Source organism: Opisthocomus hoazin, chromosome Z, assembly GCF_030867145.1.
Source record: "Opisthocomus hoazin isolate bOpiHoa1 chromosome Z, bOpiHoa1.hap1, whole genome shotgun sequence".
Taxonomy (NCBI): Eukaryota; Metazoa; Chordata; class Aves; order Opisthocomiformes; family Opisthocomidae; genus Opisthocomus; species Opisthocomus hoazin.
The window spans coordinates 39,359,558-39,376,695 of record NC_134454.1 but is presented as its reverse complement, the minus strand read 5'-3'; the positions used below and the strand labels follow the sequence as shown (position 1 = coordinate 39,376,695).

Genomic DNA, 17,138 nt, shown 5'->3' with positions numbered 1-17,138 from the left:
GCTCAAAGTCCCGGCGCTGTGCGGGGTTTTCTACCGCGCCGCTGCGCCCGTTGTCTGTTACGAAGTGTCGGTGCCGACTGAAAGAGCCCGGAAGAGCTGGCCCCTCTCGCCCCGGGGGAAGGGGGGTGACGGGCGGCCCCCGCCGCCTCCAGCGCCTCGGGTACCCGCGGGTGTGCGGGCAGGGCGTGGCCCCGTCGGCACCGGGGCCGCTGTCCTGGGCCACTCTCTTCCTGAAACACCGCTCTCTCCGTGCAAAGCCTTTTTCTCCTACCCTTGCGCCCTGCATGTTCCCCTCTCGCAGCGGTCAGGCGCGGGTTGAGACGCCAATGCCCTCAGGAGAGGGCCGGGGGAACGAAAAACAAACAAAAAAAAACAGAAAAGGGAAAAAAAAAAAAACACACACCAAAACCAAACAACGGAGATCCCGCCCCGCCGCCGGCCGCTCGCCTGGGAGCCCGGCCCTCGGAGGGCAGCGCCAGCCGCTCCGCCCCGTCGGGGCACGGCCGCCCTCCGCCGCGGTGACGGCGACCTCGGCGCGGGGGCGAGGCGGGGCCGGGGCGGGCCGGGGCGGAGCGGCCCTAGCTGCAGGGAGAAAACGAGCGGCGGGAAGGCTGCTCCGCGTCCCGCAGGTGGAGGCGGCCCCGGCGGCGGCGAGGCCGGGCCTGGCGCTCCCATGGGCAGGGACCCCCCCGAGGGCCGCCGGGCGGGCCTGAGGCCGGGGCGGGCCAGGGCATGGCGCGGAGGGAGGGCGGGACGGCGGCGGACGAGCTGGCTAACGCGGCCGCCCGCGGGGACCTGCAGCGGCTGAGGGAGCTGCTGGACGGCGCGGCGGACCCCAACGCCGTCAACTCCTACGGCCGGACCCCCATCCAGGTAGGGAGGGTCGAGGGGTGGAGGGTAAGGGGGGAGAGTGCCAGCGGCGGGGCGGGGGCGGCTGCCGCTCCGTGCCCAAGGAGCGGCGGAGGCAGCCCCTGGGCAGCCCCCCTGGGCCGGCCGCCCCCCGACGAGGGCTGCGCCCGGCTGGTGGCGGAGCGGGGCGGCGAGGCGTCTCCTCCCGCCGTCCTGGAAAGGCGAAAGTCGATGACGGCCGCAACAGAGAGGTTTTAGTCTTAGCAACCCTTGACTTTATTTTAACCAGCTGGGATAAGATGACTCAAAACCGCGAACTTTAGCGCTCGTCTCGCAATAAACGTGGAATAAAAAGTACCGAGTCACCTTTTCAGAAAGTGTTGCCCTTTCGTCGTACCTCGTCTTCTGCTTGATACGTCCGTTAGCATTCTTCCTCTCCTCGCCCGTGGGGAAAAAAAAGAAAAGAAAAAAAAAAAAAAAGCGTATTCCTCGATTCTCACGATATAGTCTCGCGAGCAGAAACTGAGCTTTGCCCAGCGGACCCCGCAGGTAGGCAGCCAGCAGTCCCCGTGGGACTCCGGCTGCCCGCGCTTTACAGTCCCCTCAGCGTGCAGACGGGCGGACCTCCCGGAGGAGTAGTAGGCGCTGGATTTACAAAGCCGAATCGATTTCCGAGATAGTTCTAGCCACCTTCTCCTCCAAATTTTCGAAATAAAACGAAACTGGAACAATCTGACAAGCCATATTTAAGTTTTACAGCCGGCCGCTTGCGAAACCCTCTCCTACAAGATGTCGGTGCGGCATTTGGCCCGAAACACGGATCTGTCGCCGTCCTCCGACATGTTTTTCCCCTGCACCTTTGCGCGGCCGGGATTTGGGCCGTGCGCTGCGCGCTGTGCCGGGGGGAGCGGCAGAAAAGGGCGGGCCTGGGGAAGGAGGGGGTGACAGGCATTTCGGTGCTGCGTTGGGCAGGAGGGGTTCAGGCTTAAAGTCTTGTTCGTAGAGGGTTTTTCGGCCTCTGCTGAGGGCGGGTTCCCCGCATAGCGGCGTCCCCTCGCCAGGGACCTCCTAGCAAAGCGTCCCGGTGCGGCGGAGCAGAGCCGGTTCGGGACCGGGCCCCCGTTTCCCTCGCCGGGAGAGGGGAGAAAGTCCTTTCCCCCCACCCCCCTCCCCGATCCCGCGTGGACCGAGCGGGTCTGACGCCGTCTCTCCCCGCAGGTGATGATGCTGGGCAGCCCGCGGGTGGCCGAGCTGCTGCTGGAGCGCGGGGCCGACCCCAACCGCCCCGACCCCCGCACCGGCTGCCTCCCGGCCCACGACGCGGCCCGCGCCGGCTTCCCGGAGACGCTGGCGTTGCTGCACCGCGCCGGGGCGCGCCTCGACCTGCCCGACGGCCGCGGCCGCCTCCCGCTCGACGTGGCGGCGGGGGGCCCGCACGGACCCGTCGGGCGGTACCTGCGGTCGCACAACTTCCCCCCCGCCCGGCCGCCGCCCCCCGCTAACCCACCACCACCCCAGCACCGACAGCGGGTTCGCGAAGACGGGCAGCTCTCGGGGGTTGTGAAGTGACGCCCGCGTCGCGCCGAGGAGACGCGGGATGCGCGCCAACCCGCACTCCACTCCCTACTCCCCTCCCTCCTCCAAACACTGTGAAGAGAAACAAATATGAAGGAAAACACCCACCCTCCACCACACCCCACCCCCGCACAGCGACGGCGCGACCACCCCTTCGCGTTTCGCCTCCGGGATTCCCCTTTACCCTTCTCGTCGGAAGGGGAAGGGACGGGCTCCGCGCATCCTTCCTCCCCCCCGCCCCCGCTCCGCTCCAGACCCGAGGGGCGCCGAAGCCGACCCCCTGCCTCTCCCCGAGCAAAACCGGCCGGGACAGCGGGGACCTGAGTCACAGAATCGCAGAATGTTCGGAGTTGGAAGGGCCCTCTGTGGGTCATCTAGTCCAACTCTCCTGCCGAAGCAGGGTCACCTACAGCAGGCTGCACAGGACCTTGTCCAGGCGGGTCTTGAATATCTCCAGAGAAGGAGACTCCACAACCTCCCTGAAAAGTCTGAGTCTTCCTGCTGCCATCGCGGCTTTGGCAAATACCTGCTGAACACCACGTCAGGTGCTCGGCATGTCTGTGCACGGTCCCGCGGCGCATCCGCGGCTCTTCTTGTGAAGACTGTAAACATGGGACCTGGAAGGAGAAAATAAAGGGCGATTTGTGTCTCTGCAAGCCCGATGCCGCCCTCGCTTGAAGTAATAGTTGTCTCACCTGCCCTGAGCTGCTGTAAGCTTAGCAGCGTCTCGAAGGAACCGTGACGGTTGCAAAAAGGAGGCGGCGTGGAACTGAAAAGTAAAAATCGTAGCAAAGTAACCAAAAAGTAAAACTCGTGGCAAAGTAACCAAAAAGTATAAATTGTAGCCAAGTGACTAAAAAGTAAAAATCGTAGCCAAGTAACTAAAAAGTACAAACTGTAATTCCGGGCTCGGCCCCAGGGTTTCCCAAGCTGCTCGAACGTTCGGTCGAGCAGCAAACAAGCCGTTGTAACAGCAAGCGATTGTAACAGCCGCGCTGCCGGAGGAGGAACGGGGCCCGGGGGGGTGTGGGCTTGGGTTCGGTACCTGAGAGCTGATCCGCGTTACCGTTGCCGGCTCCGGCGCGGGGAAGCGCGGTGTGGGGGGTCCCACGACGGGGAGACCCAGCCCCCCACTGGTGTGATGCTGGAACGGGAGCCGGGCAAGGTGGCGAGGGAGGTGGGAGAGGACGGGGTTCCAGCTCCCGCGGCGCGAGTGGGAGATCCTGCCTCCCTCCCCGATCCCCATGCGGGGCCGCGGTCGCCCCTCCCGCACCTCGGCGACCGAACAGGGGGACCCCAAGAGAGGCAGCGGGGGGGCTCCTGTCTCCTTCCCCAGCGCAGAGCCGCCTGGAGAGTATTAAAGTGGAGAAAGATTTCACTTCGTTCTGCATTCCTAACGACTGTCCAGCTCCCAGAGATTTCATACATAAACATTGAGAGTAATATATGTACTTTTGTATAACGTGTCGGAATATATAATTTATTACACCACCATTTCACACCGTGCGTGCTTTGTAATTACTTCGTATAAGTTGGAACACTGTAATTGTTTAGATATGCCGTTTATGTACGTAATTCGCCCGTGTAATACCTATGTAAAAGTACACAGAATACGCGTCTATATAAAAAAGCTTTATGATTATGTGTCAAGCCTGCGTATTTGCTTATCAATTATTTTTATATGTAACATGCTTATGTTTAATTATAACTGCTTTATATGTGTATAAAATATGTACAAAAAAATCACATTATATTTAGTCTGTATTCGTGATTGTTTGTTATAAGAATGCCTAGAATATGTGTTTTATAAAAATCTTTAAACAGAAGAAAATACAAAATCACACTATGAGATGATAACACCTGAAGATATTGTGCTGTGTTCTGTCTTAATATATGGCACAGCCACAAGCGAGCCCGGGACCGCGCTGGGGACGCAAGAGCCGAGCGCCTGCATCTCACTCCTGAGGGAACCGGGACGGAACCGGGACCAGACACGGAGACAAGGCAAGGCTGGACCCTGACCACCCTCTTTACGGAAAAGCAGGGGTCTGTTAAATCGCGATTCCAAGCGCAGTTAGATCAGCATTCCTATTTTAAAAGGTCGTTTCCTCGAGGCACCAGAATTAGATTTAAAATTTTGAGTATTTCCGTTACGGCTTATGAAACCGCAGCAATAACAGCAGCAGCAACAACACCACCAACAATAATAACAATTATTATTATTAGCAGTAGTATAACAACAACAACAACAACAACAATAATAATAATAATAATAATTGATAAAATCGGCAGGGAAACAGCAGACTTTCCCGAGCTGACCACACCAAACGAGCAGAAAACGCCCTCAAAACCCATTACATGTCTAACCGCCATCAGCCCTCCTCCCGCCGTGGGTCGGAGCCCCCCTGCCCGGGCCACCCCACGGCGGGGGCTGCTCACCCCTCAGCGGGGGGGGGTCCCGTCGCCGTCCCGCTCGGCCGCGGCAGCTCCCGCAGGCGCCTTTCCCCCCGTCTTGGCGTCCTCCCTGGGAAGAAGAACAGTAATTGCTCACAGCAACCAGCAGCCGCGACACACGGCTCCAGGAAGCCCGAAAAGCGTCGCGATTAGCGAGGCGGGTAACTCTTAGTTTTTAGCTTTTAATTTCTAACATCGGAGCTGCAACGGGGTGCGCGTGCACGCCCTGGCACCCGCAGCCCCCCGGCAGCGGGGTTTGCTCCCGGTGCGCTGCTGGTCGGGCCCGGCTCGGCCGTGCGTTCAGCGTTGGTGGGTTGTTCGGTTTCTGTTGCCAAAGCTGTCAGCTCGCCCTCCCGCCCCGCTCCGGCACCGCGCCGCGCACCCAGGCAGGCGCTGGTTTCTGTTAATTTCTCTCAGTTTTGCCTTTTCTGTCAACAAGGAGTCACCAGGGGAGGGGAAAAGAGGGGAAGGGGGGGGGGAGGAGGGAAAATAAAAAATACCAGAAGGCAGTGTCTCTCGCAGAGCTACTTTCATTTCGAAATGGCTGTTTTCGCTCACCCTTTTCCCAGGCTTGAAGTCGGACTCGGTCCAGGAGAAACCGTTACGGGCTCTTCTTTACTGGCTTTGCTGTTCGGGTTACCCCGTGGCCGGGCAGAAGAAGGAAACCTCTGTTGACACCGCCGTTGTCACCGCTGGTCCGGCCGAGAGAAGGAGGTGTTTGTTGCGGGGGGGGGGGGGGTGTGGTTACGCGGGTTTCCACCAGCCGTCCCAGGGACAGCCGTGCTGCCCCCCCATCCCCCACCCCCCCTCCCGGAGCCTTCCCCGCCGGCCCCCCGCAGTCCCTCCCGAGCCGGGTTTGGAGAAGCTGTGCCCGCAGGACCGACGCCCGTCCGCCTTCCCCGCGCCCCGCACGGAGGTAACCCCGCACCCCGGGAGGGCGGACGCGCAGGCAGAGGGGGTCCGGGGAGGGGAGCGGGATGGGGGGGCGCAGCGGGACCCCTTCCTCCCATCCCTGGGGGGGTCCCAGACCCGGAGCCCGTCTGGCGGGCGGCGGGCCGGGCTCAGCAGCGGCCGCCGGGGATCTTGGGGCCGGCAGGTTGCTGCGGGCTGCTCGGCGCTGCCCCGCCGCCTCCCCACCGCCCCGCTCCAAAATCTCACCCTTCCAGCCCAAGACAAAGCGGTCCGGCGCGGCGGGATACGGCCGGGGAGAGGAAACGGTTAATTACCCGTTTCGGTTACCGGCGGGGGGGGAGACGAGATCCGCTTTTTATATTTCGTGGTGGTTTTTTTTTTTTTTTTCGCTCCGCTACGCAACGGCCCCGCGTCGCGTTCAAATGACCATGTGACAAGGAAATAGCTGCTCGCCCGGGCCAATGCTGGCCCGCGCTTTTAAAGCGGCAGGGATCCGCTAGCCGCCTCTCCCGGGGCACCAGCGCGGACCCCCGGGGGGACGGGCGGGGGTCGCGGTGCGCCGGGCCCCCGCAGCCCCGGCCCCGCAGAGCGGCTCCCGAGGGGAGCGGGGTCCAAAACCGACCGAACAACCAGAAAAAAATTTAAAAATAAAAATCCACAATACGTACTCACCCCCCTCCCAACGGGAGCTGGAGGCGGCGTGTTTGGAGGGGACAAACCGGGTGGGGGGGGGCAAGGACATGTCGTCAAGGCTTTATTTGAAAGCGGGGGAGCGCCCTGCGATTGGCCGGCCCCCACGCCCGTCCGACGGAGCGGATCCTCGGGGAGAGACGGTGGGAGGGGAGAGGAGCCGGCAGCCCCCCCCCTCCCTCCCCATCCCCCGCCGCCGGCCCCGCTTCGCTCGCTTTCGAGGCGGGAGCCATCATCATGGGAGGCGTTTGGAGGCGCGGGGCGGGGGGGGGAGGGGGAGTTAGGTAAGGCGAAGCGGGGAGTCGAAATTAGTCAAACGGAAAAGCAAGACAGAGAAAAAAAAATAAGAGAAAAAAAAAAAAGAGCGAAGAAAATCCTCTCCAATGAATGGAGGGTGAGAGGGCCGACTCAGCGGCGGGGCCCCGCCGGGGAGGTATTTCTGCCGCGGCGGCGCGGGGGGCTGCCCCGCACCCATGACCCCCCGGATAAGGTGCACGGTGCGGTTTCGGCGGTGCCGCAGCCTGCGCCGGGCCCGGGCCCTGGGCTGGCGCATCCTCCGCCGCGTCGTCGGGGCTCTGGGGCCGCGTCGCCCTCCGCGCCTGGCCCTGCTGCTGGTCCTCAGGCGGAGCCGCCGCGGGAGACCCCGGCCCAGGTAGGGGGGGGAGGGGGGCGGGGGGCGCCTGGCCGCACTCGGGTTGTGCCGGGGGAACGCGAGGTTTGCACAGCCGTGGGGGTTATTCTTTAATTTTTAATGTTTTGCGTGGTTTTTTTTTTTTCTTTTTTGTTTGTTTAGTTTTTGGTTTTTTTTTTTTAACGAGGGTTTCTTGAAAAGTCGTCGCAACTTGTTTCTGCCTTCCTCCCCCCCCCTCCTCCCCCCTGATGTTTTTCTTTTCTTTTTCTCTACGACCAGTTTAGAAAAATTAAACCCACCTTCCCTTACCAGCGCTTGCAGACGGTTCCTTGAGAACAAGGAACATAGCTATTGCTCCGAAAGAGAGAAAATGGCCACTGTTCTCCGAGCCTGTTTTACTTTCCACTGCTGTGAATGACCGTGAAATACAGTGGCCTACTTTGCCTTCCCTTGCCGTTACATAAACACCCGCGATGAGGGTCAGAGCCGCCCAGCAGCGTCAGAAAGAGCCATTAAAACACAGAGGTGTGAAGGACCTGGAGGGACACCCAGGGTCCAGGCATTTTTAGAGACTCTCCCCTGGCTGCAGAATGCACAGTCGGACTGTTGTGGACCTGCACAGCACAGCTTAGGCCTCGGTCGCGATGAGAGGTGTAATGAAAAGAAAAGCGAATATTGATCTTTATATGTATTTGAGGATTGTTCTGCAAAATCCTTGTAGGGTGTAATTAAAGGAGGCCACAACCTCCTCTAATCCGGAGCACACACTGGAGAAAAACAGAGGCAGAAGAAAAGGAAAGTAGAAATGTTTGCCTGAAAAGATCTTCAGAAACAGAGATTATACATTTTATATTATATGTATATATATATATAAATATATACATATAAAAATGAAACGCTTGAAGCTATAGGACTCGAGGTGTGGAGATGAGAGAATAAACAGTATGCCTGCTCCAGCCTCTGGTTAGATCACTTCAACGATTTTTGAATACGAAGTGTGGGGAGGTACACACGAAAGACATATATACACACTCTCATGTGTGTGTAAGTATGTATATACATATGAATATATATCTATAAAATCAGAAACCATATAGAATTTGCCTTGTTACCTTCAAATCCCTTGTTTCTCGCATTTGTAGTAGGCCTAATATCTTCTTCTTACACTGAATGGGCAAAAAAGAAACTATAAACTCTGGCTGACCTGAACTGCACGATTCTCGAATATAAAACACAAATATGCAGGTGCTGATTATCCCGAAACAGGTTCACTGTAGCGAGGACAAAACCCTCTCACGGATCAGGCAGTGTGGCACATTTTTTTTCTTTCTGTTTCCACACTTGCTGTAAATACTGTGAATAATTGCTGCCTCTGCCCCCCCCCCCCCCAAGCTTTTCATCGGGTAGATTGAGTTCTTCTGAAATGCTGATTAAGGTGTAAAACAGTCGTTGAAACATGCTGAAAATATGATTTTGAAGGGACTGGGGAAGGGTAAAACGGAGGGGGGGGGCGTGTTTAATTTAACAAAACGTGAGATTTTTCCCTCTTGCCTAACCGTGCTCTCCCAGTGACGGGATGCAGCAGCTTTGCAGCCACGAAAGCAGTGCACACAGGTTTTGGCAGCTCGGAGACTGCGAACCCCGAACCCGCAGTATTTCGGGCCGCCGTTCGCAGGTGGAAATCTGCTTCGGAGGAAAAAAAAAAAAAGAAGTTTGGAAATAAAGAGAAAGCAGCCCTTTTTGCCCGTATTTCCTATTTAGAGAGTTGGGTCCCATTCTCAAGGTTTGTTCGGAATTAAATCTCCTGACTAAATCGCCGGAACAGGGGAAGATTTTCGCCCTCCTCGAGCGGCGTCGGAGCGAGTCCGTCTTCGGAACGGGGACGGCCAAGCCGCTGCGGCAGCCGGGGCGGGCAGCGAGAACCCGGCGGGGGGGCAGCCCCGGGGCCACCCCTGCCTCCCCGGGCAGAGCCTGGCCGTGCCCGGTGCTCTGCCCTCCTCCCGCAGCTACCCTCGCTCGCTTCGCGGGGCGAGGGCAGAAATTTCACCGGGTTTTCCTTCGGTGTGCGCGTGTTTATTCGTTTTTCCTCTTTGCTTTGCAGTTTTGTTGGGTTTATTTTGATTTTTTTTGGGGGGGGGTGTTTTTTTATTTTATTTTATTTTTGTGGGTTTTTATTTTATTGAGGAAGGGAATACTTTGCCTGGCTTGATTATTTTTTGTAAACTGTTAGGTGATTATCCAGAGCCGCTAAGTCGTTTTATCTTCCCGTGTCCCCATACCCCAAAAAGAGGCACCGAAATAAGAAGCACCTAAAATTTTTAGGGGGTGGGGGTTTTGAGAAAAATGTAAAAATATCTAGAGATATTTTCACGGTTATTTAGGGCAGCGCATTACACTCAGAAATGCGCTTTGCGCAGGTTTATATCACGCGGCTTGGAAAACAGATACCGAAGTACTTATTCTTTATTATGGCAGGTTGTCGGGGGTATGGGTTGGTTTTTGGTTTTCTTTTGGTTTGTTGCTGCTGTTTGAGTTTTTTAAAATGTTTTTCTGTCATATTTGTCTGGAAAAAAATCTATGGCATAGCTTCTAAAGGTCTGAAATTAAAGTGCTAGATTTTTTCCTGTTCTTACCCAATATGTGTAATGAGGATAATTGTCTTTGTATACATACCGACTTCTTAAGGGTAGAAGGCTCTTCTTCATTTTTAGCATAAGTGAAACAACTGGAGTTTGTCCCCCCCTGAATTTTGAATGAGGTCATCTCCACGTAACCGCTTCTTTGCACCCCCCACCCCTGCCTCTCGTGCGCCTTTTTTTTTCCTTTTTACAGGCGAGGAAATACCAATGTTATGTTCTCTATAGTGTATCTCTTTGCAGTATTTAATTAACTCCTAAACTTCTTACCGAAACACTCTTTAGTGGATAAAATAACTCAAGTAGATGTTTTGAAATACTTTTTGTTATTTTTAAATTTTTTCATTTCATTAAAAGGGTAGTACTAGCTAAGCCTTAAACAGGGCATAAGATGGCTGCTTTTGGTAACTGAAATTTACCTTTTCCATCCCGTATGCTGTTATCAGAATATCTCAGGAAAAAAAATCGTAGATTGCTGTACTGTGGTATTGAAAAGGAACTGTTTTCAGTGTCAAAGAACTGTACTGTTGAACAGTGACTTTAAAAAGAAATCAGAGGAGAAATGTAGGATATAAGATAGGGAGACTACTTAATGTGGGTCGATTTTTTTTTTCCTTTCTGATAATATCTTTGTAGTAAGGTTTGTCAGGGAGACAAGGTGGTTCTACTCCCTTCCCCCAAGATACGAGTGCAATACAAGGCTGGTTTCCCAAACACATTTGCACAGCCTCGGGTATTATTTTGTTAACTTCAGATCTGACCGTGTGCTGTCACGTTTCGATTAATTTGATGTCGTTCTTTCGTACCAGATATGTGCAAAGTACGGTTTACATTTGTGGGGGAAAACAAATCCTGTGGCTTCAACGATGTAACTTAAAATTGTGTAGTTTTAATGGTCCAGTAGCTCGATAAGTGATTTTTGAGTGTTATTAATCGTTAGCATGGGACCGTATCGGTTGTTCCACGCCATTCTGCGGTTTGGTAGCTTTCAGCGAATTTTAGCAGGGAAGGAGATGCAGACAGGCCTTCTGACTCCTCGAGTATATGTTGGAGTGTGAGTCTATAAAATTTTTTTACTTATATATTCACAACAACACTCCTATGCATATATTTATACACACACCAGAGAGATGCATAAAACGCACTATCAATGCGGTTTCACAGAAAGCAAGATTAGCCAGAAATAATACGACACCCTGCCGTTCCTCACCGTTCATCCGAAATTTTAGGACACCTGACCAAGCCAGCAAGGAGGTTCTCTCCTTGGATTTATCTCTACGTGGCTATGGTTAATGGTAGAGAGCACACGGAGGGCTGGGGAGCACTGTGCCTGTTGAGTGGGAGGGATCTCCTCTTAATTTTTCAGACCTTATGGGCGTCTTAAAAATCTGCTTTTAAACTTAATCTATTGGTGGTTTTTGATTTTTTAAATTTTGTTGGTTTGTTTGTTTCGTCGCCCACCAGCCCCGGGGGCCGCTCCGCACCGTGCGCCTCAGCAAGCCCCCGCAGGTCCCCGCCGAGCGGGGGGTCTCGCCCCAGCCAAGCCCCCTCTAAATGTGGCACCGCTCCCAGACACCTGGCGAGGGAGGCTCCGAAACCCTCCCGGCGAGGAGGTTTCAGTGAACCTCGGTCTTGTCTGCCCGGGGATAAATCTGTCTTTGTTTCTCCCCGTCCAAGGGTGCCTCTGCCTTTCCGCCGTCGCTACGGGCGGGCAGAAAATCGCCCTTTTTTTTTTCTCCCTTTTTCTCCTCGCAGGGCCGCTCGTGTGCCCGGGCGGCGGGAAGGAGGTTAGCGCCGAAGGGAGCGAAGGGCAGATCTTGCTTCCCGCGGCAACCGCACCGCTTTTCTGCTATTAAAAAGAGGAGATTCGGGAACTGACCCGGGGGGGGCAGCGGGGGGGGAAAACAACACCAACCCTAAAAAACTTCCTTAAGCTGTTTTCTGTGTTTGCTCGCTTCACCGTCCGACCTCGGCGGTGGCTGCCAGCCGCCCGGCTCTCGCCCTGCCCCGCGGGGTTGCGGGAGCCCCGCACCCCCTCCTTCCCCCGGCCGCTTACCCGGCTCCGGGGCCGATCCCCGCTCCACTCGACGGGACTGGGGGTGGGGAGGGGGTGTCGCTTGGCGGGGAGGGGGAGTCACCTCCTGCCGGGTGCCGTGAGGTGGATCGCGGACTTCCTGCGGGAACGGCTCTTCCTCATCCGGGCCGCCCGCTCCCGGCCGGCGGGGGAGGGGGGGGGGGGGGCACGACGACCCCCAACCCACGGCTCGGAGGGGCTCGGGGGTCCCCTCCGGGGGCAGAAGCCTCGCACAACAGTTCCTCTCTCCCCCGGGAAGTCTCGCCTCCGCAGCGCCCCCCCCCCCCCCCCAAGATAACCGCGGGGCCCGTCCCACCTGCCCGGCCCGGCTGCTGCCTTTTGCCGGTGGGGTTACGACGCCCTCCCCTGCCTTCAGATCCCCTCCCCTCCCTCACGTGGGGAGGGGTCGGGGCACAGGCCCGCAGCCCCCATCCCCTGTCTTCTCCCACACCGACGGCCCCCCGGAGGGAGGCAGCCCCGCGCTCTCTCATGGGCACGAAATCCCGCTGCCCTGTGTGGGTGCCGAGCTGCCCCCCCCCCCCCCCCCCGCCTCTCAGCTTGCGGAGGGGGCTGACGGCACCCCCCTCCCCCCGTCATGACTCCCCTGGGAGGGGATTTTACCGCTCCCGGTGAGGGGGAACACACACCGAGGGCAGTGCCCGGGGGGGCTGGGGGCCGTGCCCGGGGGCCCGGGGAGGAGGAGGAGGAGCTGCGTCTCGGCGGCTGGCGAAGTCCCGGCCGAGGGAGAGGGACAGCCCCGGGAGGGCCGTGCGGGCCGTGCCGTCGGGGGGCGATGGAGAGGTCCCCCCGGGGCGGCGGCACCGGTGACCGGCTGTGCAGTGCGGCCGCCCGCGGGGACTGCCAGGAGGTGCGGGAGCTCCTGGACGCGGGCGCGGACCCCAACGGGACCAACTCCTTCGGGAGGACCCCGCTCCAGGTACGGAGCGCCGGGGGGGGGTGAGGGGGGTGCTGCCCTCAGCCATGCTGGCGGGGGAGAGGGGAGGAATTTCGGTTTTCGGATGGATTTTTCTTGCTGTGATCGGAGCCGGACTCCAGCCGCGGCTGCCCGAACGCGGGCGGGAGCTTTTCTGAACCCGCCCGCCCGTTCTAGACGGAGTCTGTTACAGAGGGGCACCGCTGGCAGCAAACGAATTGGGCTAGGGGGTACCCAAAAGGGGAAGTGGCACTGCAAAACCCGCTCCCAGATAGCTTCAGGGAGTTGACTGCGCTTCGATCAGCTTTTCTGGTCCTTTTGTTCGTTTTAAATACAGCCTTTATGGGTCTTTTCCCCCAGTGAAATCGAACCAGGGCCCCTTACTGGTATTTTCATGTGAAAGAACGGCGCGGGAGAAGGCATAGAAATTGTCACCGCGCAGAAGCTTTAGCTTCAAACTAGGAATTTCTTAGTGGTCGTCACTATTGATATTTTTAATTTTCACTTTTCGTCGATAGTGGTGGTATGCATAGACAGATATTACAAGTAGCAGTGTGTAGTGGAGCTGCTTCCCAGGCATTCTGAGAGCTAGAAGCATGTTATATTAACCGGCATATTTAAGTCGAATGTTTTTAAATTGAACAATTAAAGTACTGTGATTTAATCTGGAGTTGTGCATTTCATGAAAAGATGTTTTCCGAGTTGTCATGTGAAGCTACGCATTTAATGATTCACCAGCCAAGCTGAACAGATATTTTGGTCCTTGCACTTTATGTGGAAAAGGAAATGTTTTTCTAAAGTAAGTTACCGAGAAAGGGACTGAGAAAGTTATTCGTTTTGTTTCTGTTGTAGGTTCAAATTCCAGATGAAAAGGGGATCCAAATTGTTGTAAATTTTGTCTTTCCTCCCCTCATTTCGGAGAGAGACTAAGTTCTGATTCCCTTACTAGCACTTTCTAAAATGGCTGCCACTCTGACGTGTGGGCTTTCTTTATCTTTCTGAAGAACTTAACCTCTACAGGAATATATAAGTGATGAAATTTGTAAGCATTTTCACACTCGTATTTTAAATAAAACCAAATATTTACAGTCCATAACCAAATTCTCTCGAGAAAGAAAATAATGAGAAAACCTGTTGTTTCAAGGTGTTTTCTACAGTGCTAGCGTTCAATGTACTGAGGTTAAAATCCCACTGAAAATCACTATGGGGGAAGTAAATCCCCAAGTGTCGTTTTCTTTTTTTTGCCTGCTGCTTGGTTGGTTTTCTTTGGTTGTTTTTGTTCAGTTTTTGTTCGATAGTGTGCGATTGGACCTTGCCAGGAGCTTCTGCTTTTGGTTCCTCTGCGGAGTGGGGGTTCGGCAGCAGAGCTCTGTGCGCTGCCCACGAGCGCTCGGCGGCTTTCCCGCTCCTGCGAGGGAGGGAGAGAAAAGGCTCGATGCGGGGTGTCGGGAGGGGGGAAGCCCGCAGCGGGCACCGAGGGGGGCCGGAGCGCTGCCAGCCTCGCTCCGCTTTTGCCCTGCGAGCTGGCTGGCGGCTGATCGACCGGGAGCGCGTCCGAGCGGCGGGGACTTAACGGGTGTCTCCGCGGGGCTGCCACACAGTGTGCGTGCGTGCGTGTGTGTGTGTAACTATTATTTATGGTATAGTACGTGGTTACATGTAAAAGCCGTATATATAAATGGCGTGTATGTCGTGTATATTTGTGTACACAGCCGTGCATATACGTGTGTACACACATATGTGTGTGTGTGTGCGTAAACACACACCCCGCAAGTACCATATATACCCATGGTATACATAAACGGTGTAAAAGTGATATATAAGTGGTGTAAAAGGTATATATAAACGGTATAAAAGGTATATATGAATGGTGTAAATGGGATATATGAATGGTGCAAAAGTAATATATGAATGGTATAAAAGGTATATATAAATGGTATAAAAGGGATATACGAGTGATATAAAAGTTATATATAAATGGTGCAAAAGTGATATATGCATGGTGTAAAAGGTATACATAAATGGTATAAAAGAGATATATGAATGGTGTAAAAGGGATATATGAATGATGTAGAAGTTACATATGAGTGGTGTAAAAGTACATGTAAATGGTACAAAAGGTATGTAAGAATGGTGTAGAAGTTATCTATGAATGGTATAAAAGGTATATAAATGGTACAAAAAGGATATACGAATGGTGTAAAAGTGATATGTAAATGGTGCAAAAGGTATCTACAAACGGCATAAAAGGTATGTAGGAGTGGTGTAAAAGTGATGTATGAATGGTGTAAAAGCTATATGTAAATGGTAGAAGAGGTAAGTACGAATGGTGTAAAAGGTCCGTGCGAGCGGTACAAAGGGTACATGCGGGTGGTGTGAAAGTCACGTGTAAATGTCACAAAGCGCGGAGCAGAGCACGCGCTGACGTGGGGCTGCGGGACGCCGCGGGCCGGGGGGGGCCCGCGGGGACGGCCGCCCCCAGCCGCGCGCGGTGACGCAGCCGCCAACGGCCGCCGCGGGAGCGCGAAGCCCCGGAGCCGCCCCCCCACCCCCCCCACCCCCCCCCGATCCCGCGTGGACCGAGCGGGTCTGACGCCGTCTCTCCCCGCAGGTGATGATGCTGGGCAGCCCGCGGGTGGCCGAGCTGCTGCTGGAGCGCGGGGCCGACCCCAACCGCCCCGACCCCCGCACCGGCTGCCTCCCGGCCCACGACGCGGCCCGCGCCGGCTTCCCGGAGACGCTGGCGTTGCTGCACCGCGCCGGGGCGCGCCTCGACCTGCCCGACGGCCGCGGCCGCCTCCCGCTCGACGTGGCGGCAGGGGGCCCGCACGGACCCGTCGGGCGGTACCTGCGGTCACACAACGCTCCCCCTGCCCGGCCGCCGCCCCCCGAGCGCTGACGCGGGCCGCCTCCTCCCGCCCGGCCGCCCCAGACCCTCCGTCCTCCCCCCACCCCCGCGGAGGGCACCGAGCGCTCTCCCTGCTGCTGGGGAGGGTCCTTCCCTGCCCCTCCGCCCCCCACAGCTCCTCCCGCGCCCCCGGCGTCACGGAATCCGATGAATTTTTCAGGAAAAAGGCACCAAGAAGCGAAGCACGGCCGCGGGGAGGGCTCCGGGGGTCCCCCCGCCCCGCAGGCTGGCCGGCGGGCGGAGGACGAGCAGCACACGGTTCTCTGGTCCCCCGGGGCCGGGGAAAAAAAATTTAATTCGCCGCTTCCCCTCCGTTTGTCGCTGAGTTGATGCGGTTTGGAGAAGCGAGCAGGGTGCGTTTCCCTCGGCGGCTCGCTCGCTGCCCTGCAAGCCCTGGTCCCCGTCGGACACTTGTCCGATTCACGGCGGTAGCGATTTCATTCAGCGTCGCACCGCCCTGCAGTGCTCTGCGTTTTTAGCCATACCTCGAGATTTTTTTTTTTTTTTTACCGCGCTCAGAAATAGTGAACAGCTGAGCCATGCCGTTTACAAATTTAATCGGCCTTCAGATCATCCACCCTCGCCATCCTGCCCGATTTAGAAAAACATCTAACGCTGGCCGAGATTGCAGTTTGGGAACTGCTACAAATATTTCGTATAGGTGGATTCAGGGGAGGCTGCCCATTCGAGTAACCAATTGGTAACCGTTTAGCTACTCCGTTCTTTTAACGTTTGGAGACAACCCGTTGATTCAGAAGGCCTGGACAACGAGCTGGTGATTTTTAAGACATCTTTCTGGGTCTCTAAACCAGACGTTTGGAAACAAAACCAAATGGCCGAGCTTGGTGATGAACCTGAACCGCTTCACATGCATCGCCTCTGTTTTTCCTACACGGTTTCCGTTCTCTGCCCAATGTTTGTACCACTTCCATGTGATGAAATATCTGTTATTCTTCAAAGGAGAATATATAAGTGGTTGGCTTTAACACACACCCCCCCCCCCCCCCCCCCAGTCCTCGTATTTAGCTATTATTTAGCTATTAAACGCTCCTGCAAGCAGCACTACACGGTGTTGGGCGGTGTTATTTATTTCGACTTGTTCATCCCTCAGGCTTTTTGTGCCAGCGCGTAAGTATGCAGACAGACGCATAACACATCCTCGCAGGTCGAATACACAGGGCTCATACCCAGACGTGTGTCATTCACGCACATACGCACGCGAGTTGAAAACACGCGTGAAACTCGTTATTTTCCTTATTTAAAACAGCGCTTACGGAGCAACATGAAATCTCAGCCGCACTTCGTATCTTTGCACGACTTTACGATCTTTTTAAAAGTGGGAGTTTTTTCTTTTTCTTTCCCTGATAAAAAAAAAACCAACAAAGAACAAACCCAACCCCGATGGCGAGGACTCACTGCAGAACAAGGCGCCGCGGGAGCGTGCTATGCCTGAAGACTGTTTTTTCCCGATTCCC

At 55.8% G+C, this 17,138-nt stretch overlaps 2 protein-coding genes and 1 long non-coding RNA gene across 3 annotated transcripts; 2 read left to right on the top strand and 1 right to left on the bottom strand.

Annotated features, from left to right (window-relative positions):
• The first annotated feature begins 729 nt into the window (after window positions 1-729).
• Window positions 730-4,177, top strand: LOC142358792 (cyclin-dependent kinase 4 inhibitor B-like). The gene is made up of 2 exons (XM_075410557.1): window positions 730-873; window positions 2,068-4,177. Exons 1-2 carry the CDS (start codon window positions 733-735, stop codon window positions 2,416-2,418), a joined length of 492 nt encoding a protein of 163 aa, XP_075266672.1. The 5' UTR covers window positions 730-732; the 3' UTR covers window positions 2,419-4,177.
• Window positions 4,178-4,211: 34 nt separating this feature from the next.
• Window positions 4,212-6,112, bottom strand: LOC142358794 (uncharacterized). The gene is made up of 3 exons (XR_012761852.1): window positions 6,037-6,112; window positions 5,437-5,570; window positions 4,212-4,948 (listed from the first exon to the last, which is right to left on the bottom strand). It is a non-coding gene; the product is annotated as an uncharacterized LOC142358794 (long non-coding RNA).
• A 6,252-nt stretch (window positions 6,113-12,364) lies between these two features.
• On the top strand, window positions 12,365-16,725 carry LOC142358791 (cyclin-dependent kinase 4 inhibitor B-like). Its single transcript, XM_075410556.1, has 2 exons — window positions 12,365-12,758; window positions 15,367-16,725. Exons 1-2 carry the CDS (start codon window positions 12,417-12,419, stop codon window positions 15,652-15,654), a joined length of 630 nt encoding a protein of 209 aa, XP_075266671.1. The 5' UTR covers window positions 12,365-12,416; the 3' UTR covers window positions 15,655-16,725.
• Window positions 16,726-17,138: the final 413 nt, after the last annotated feature.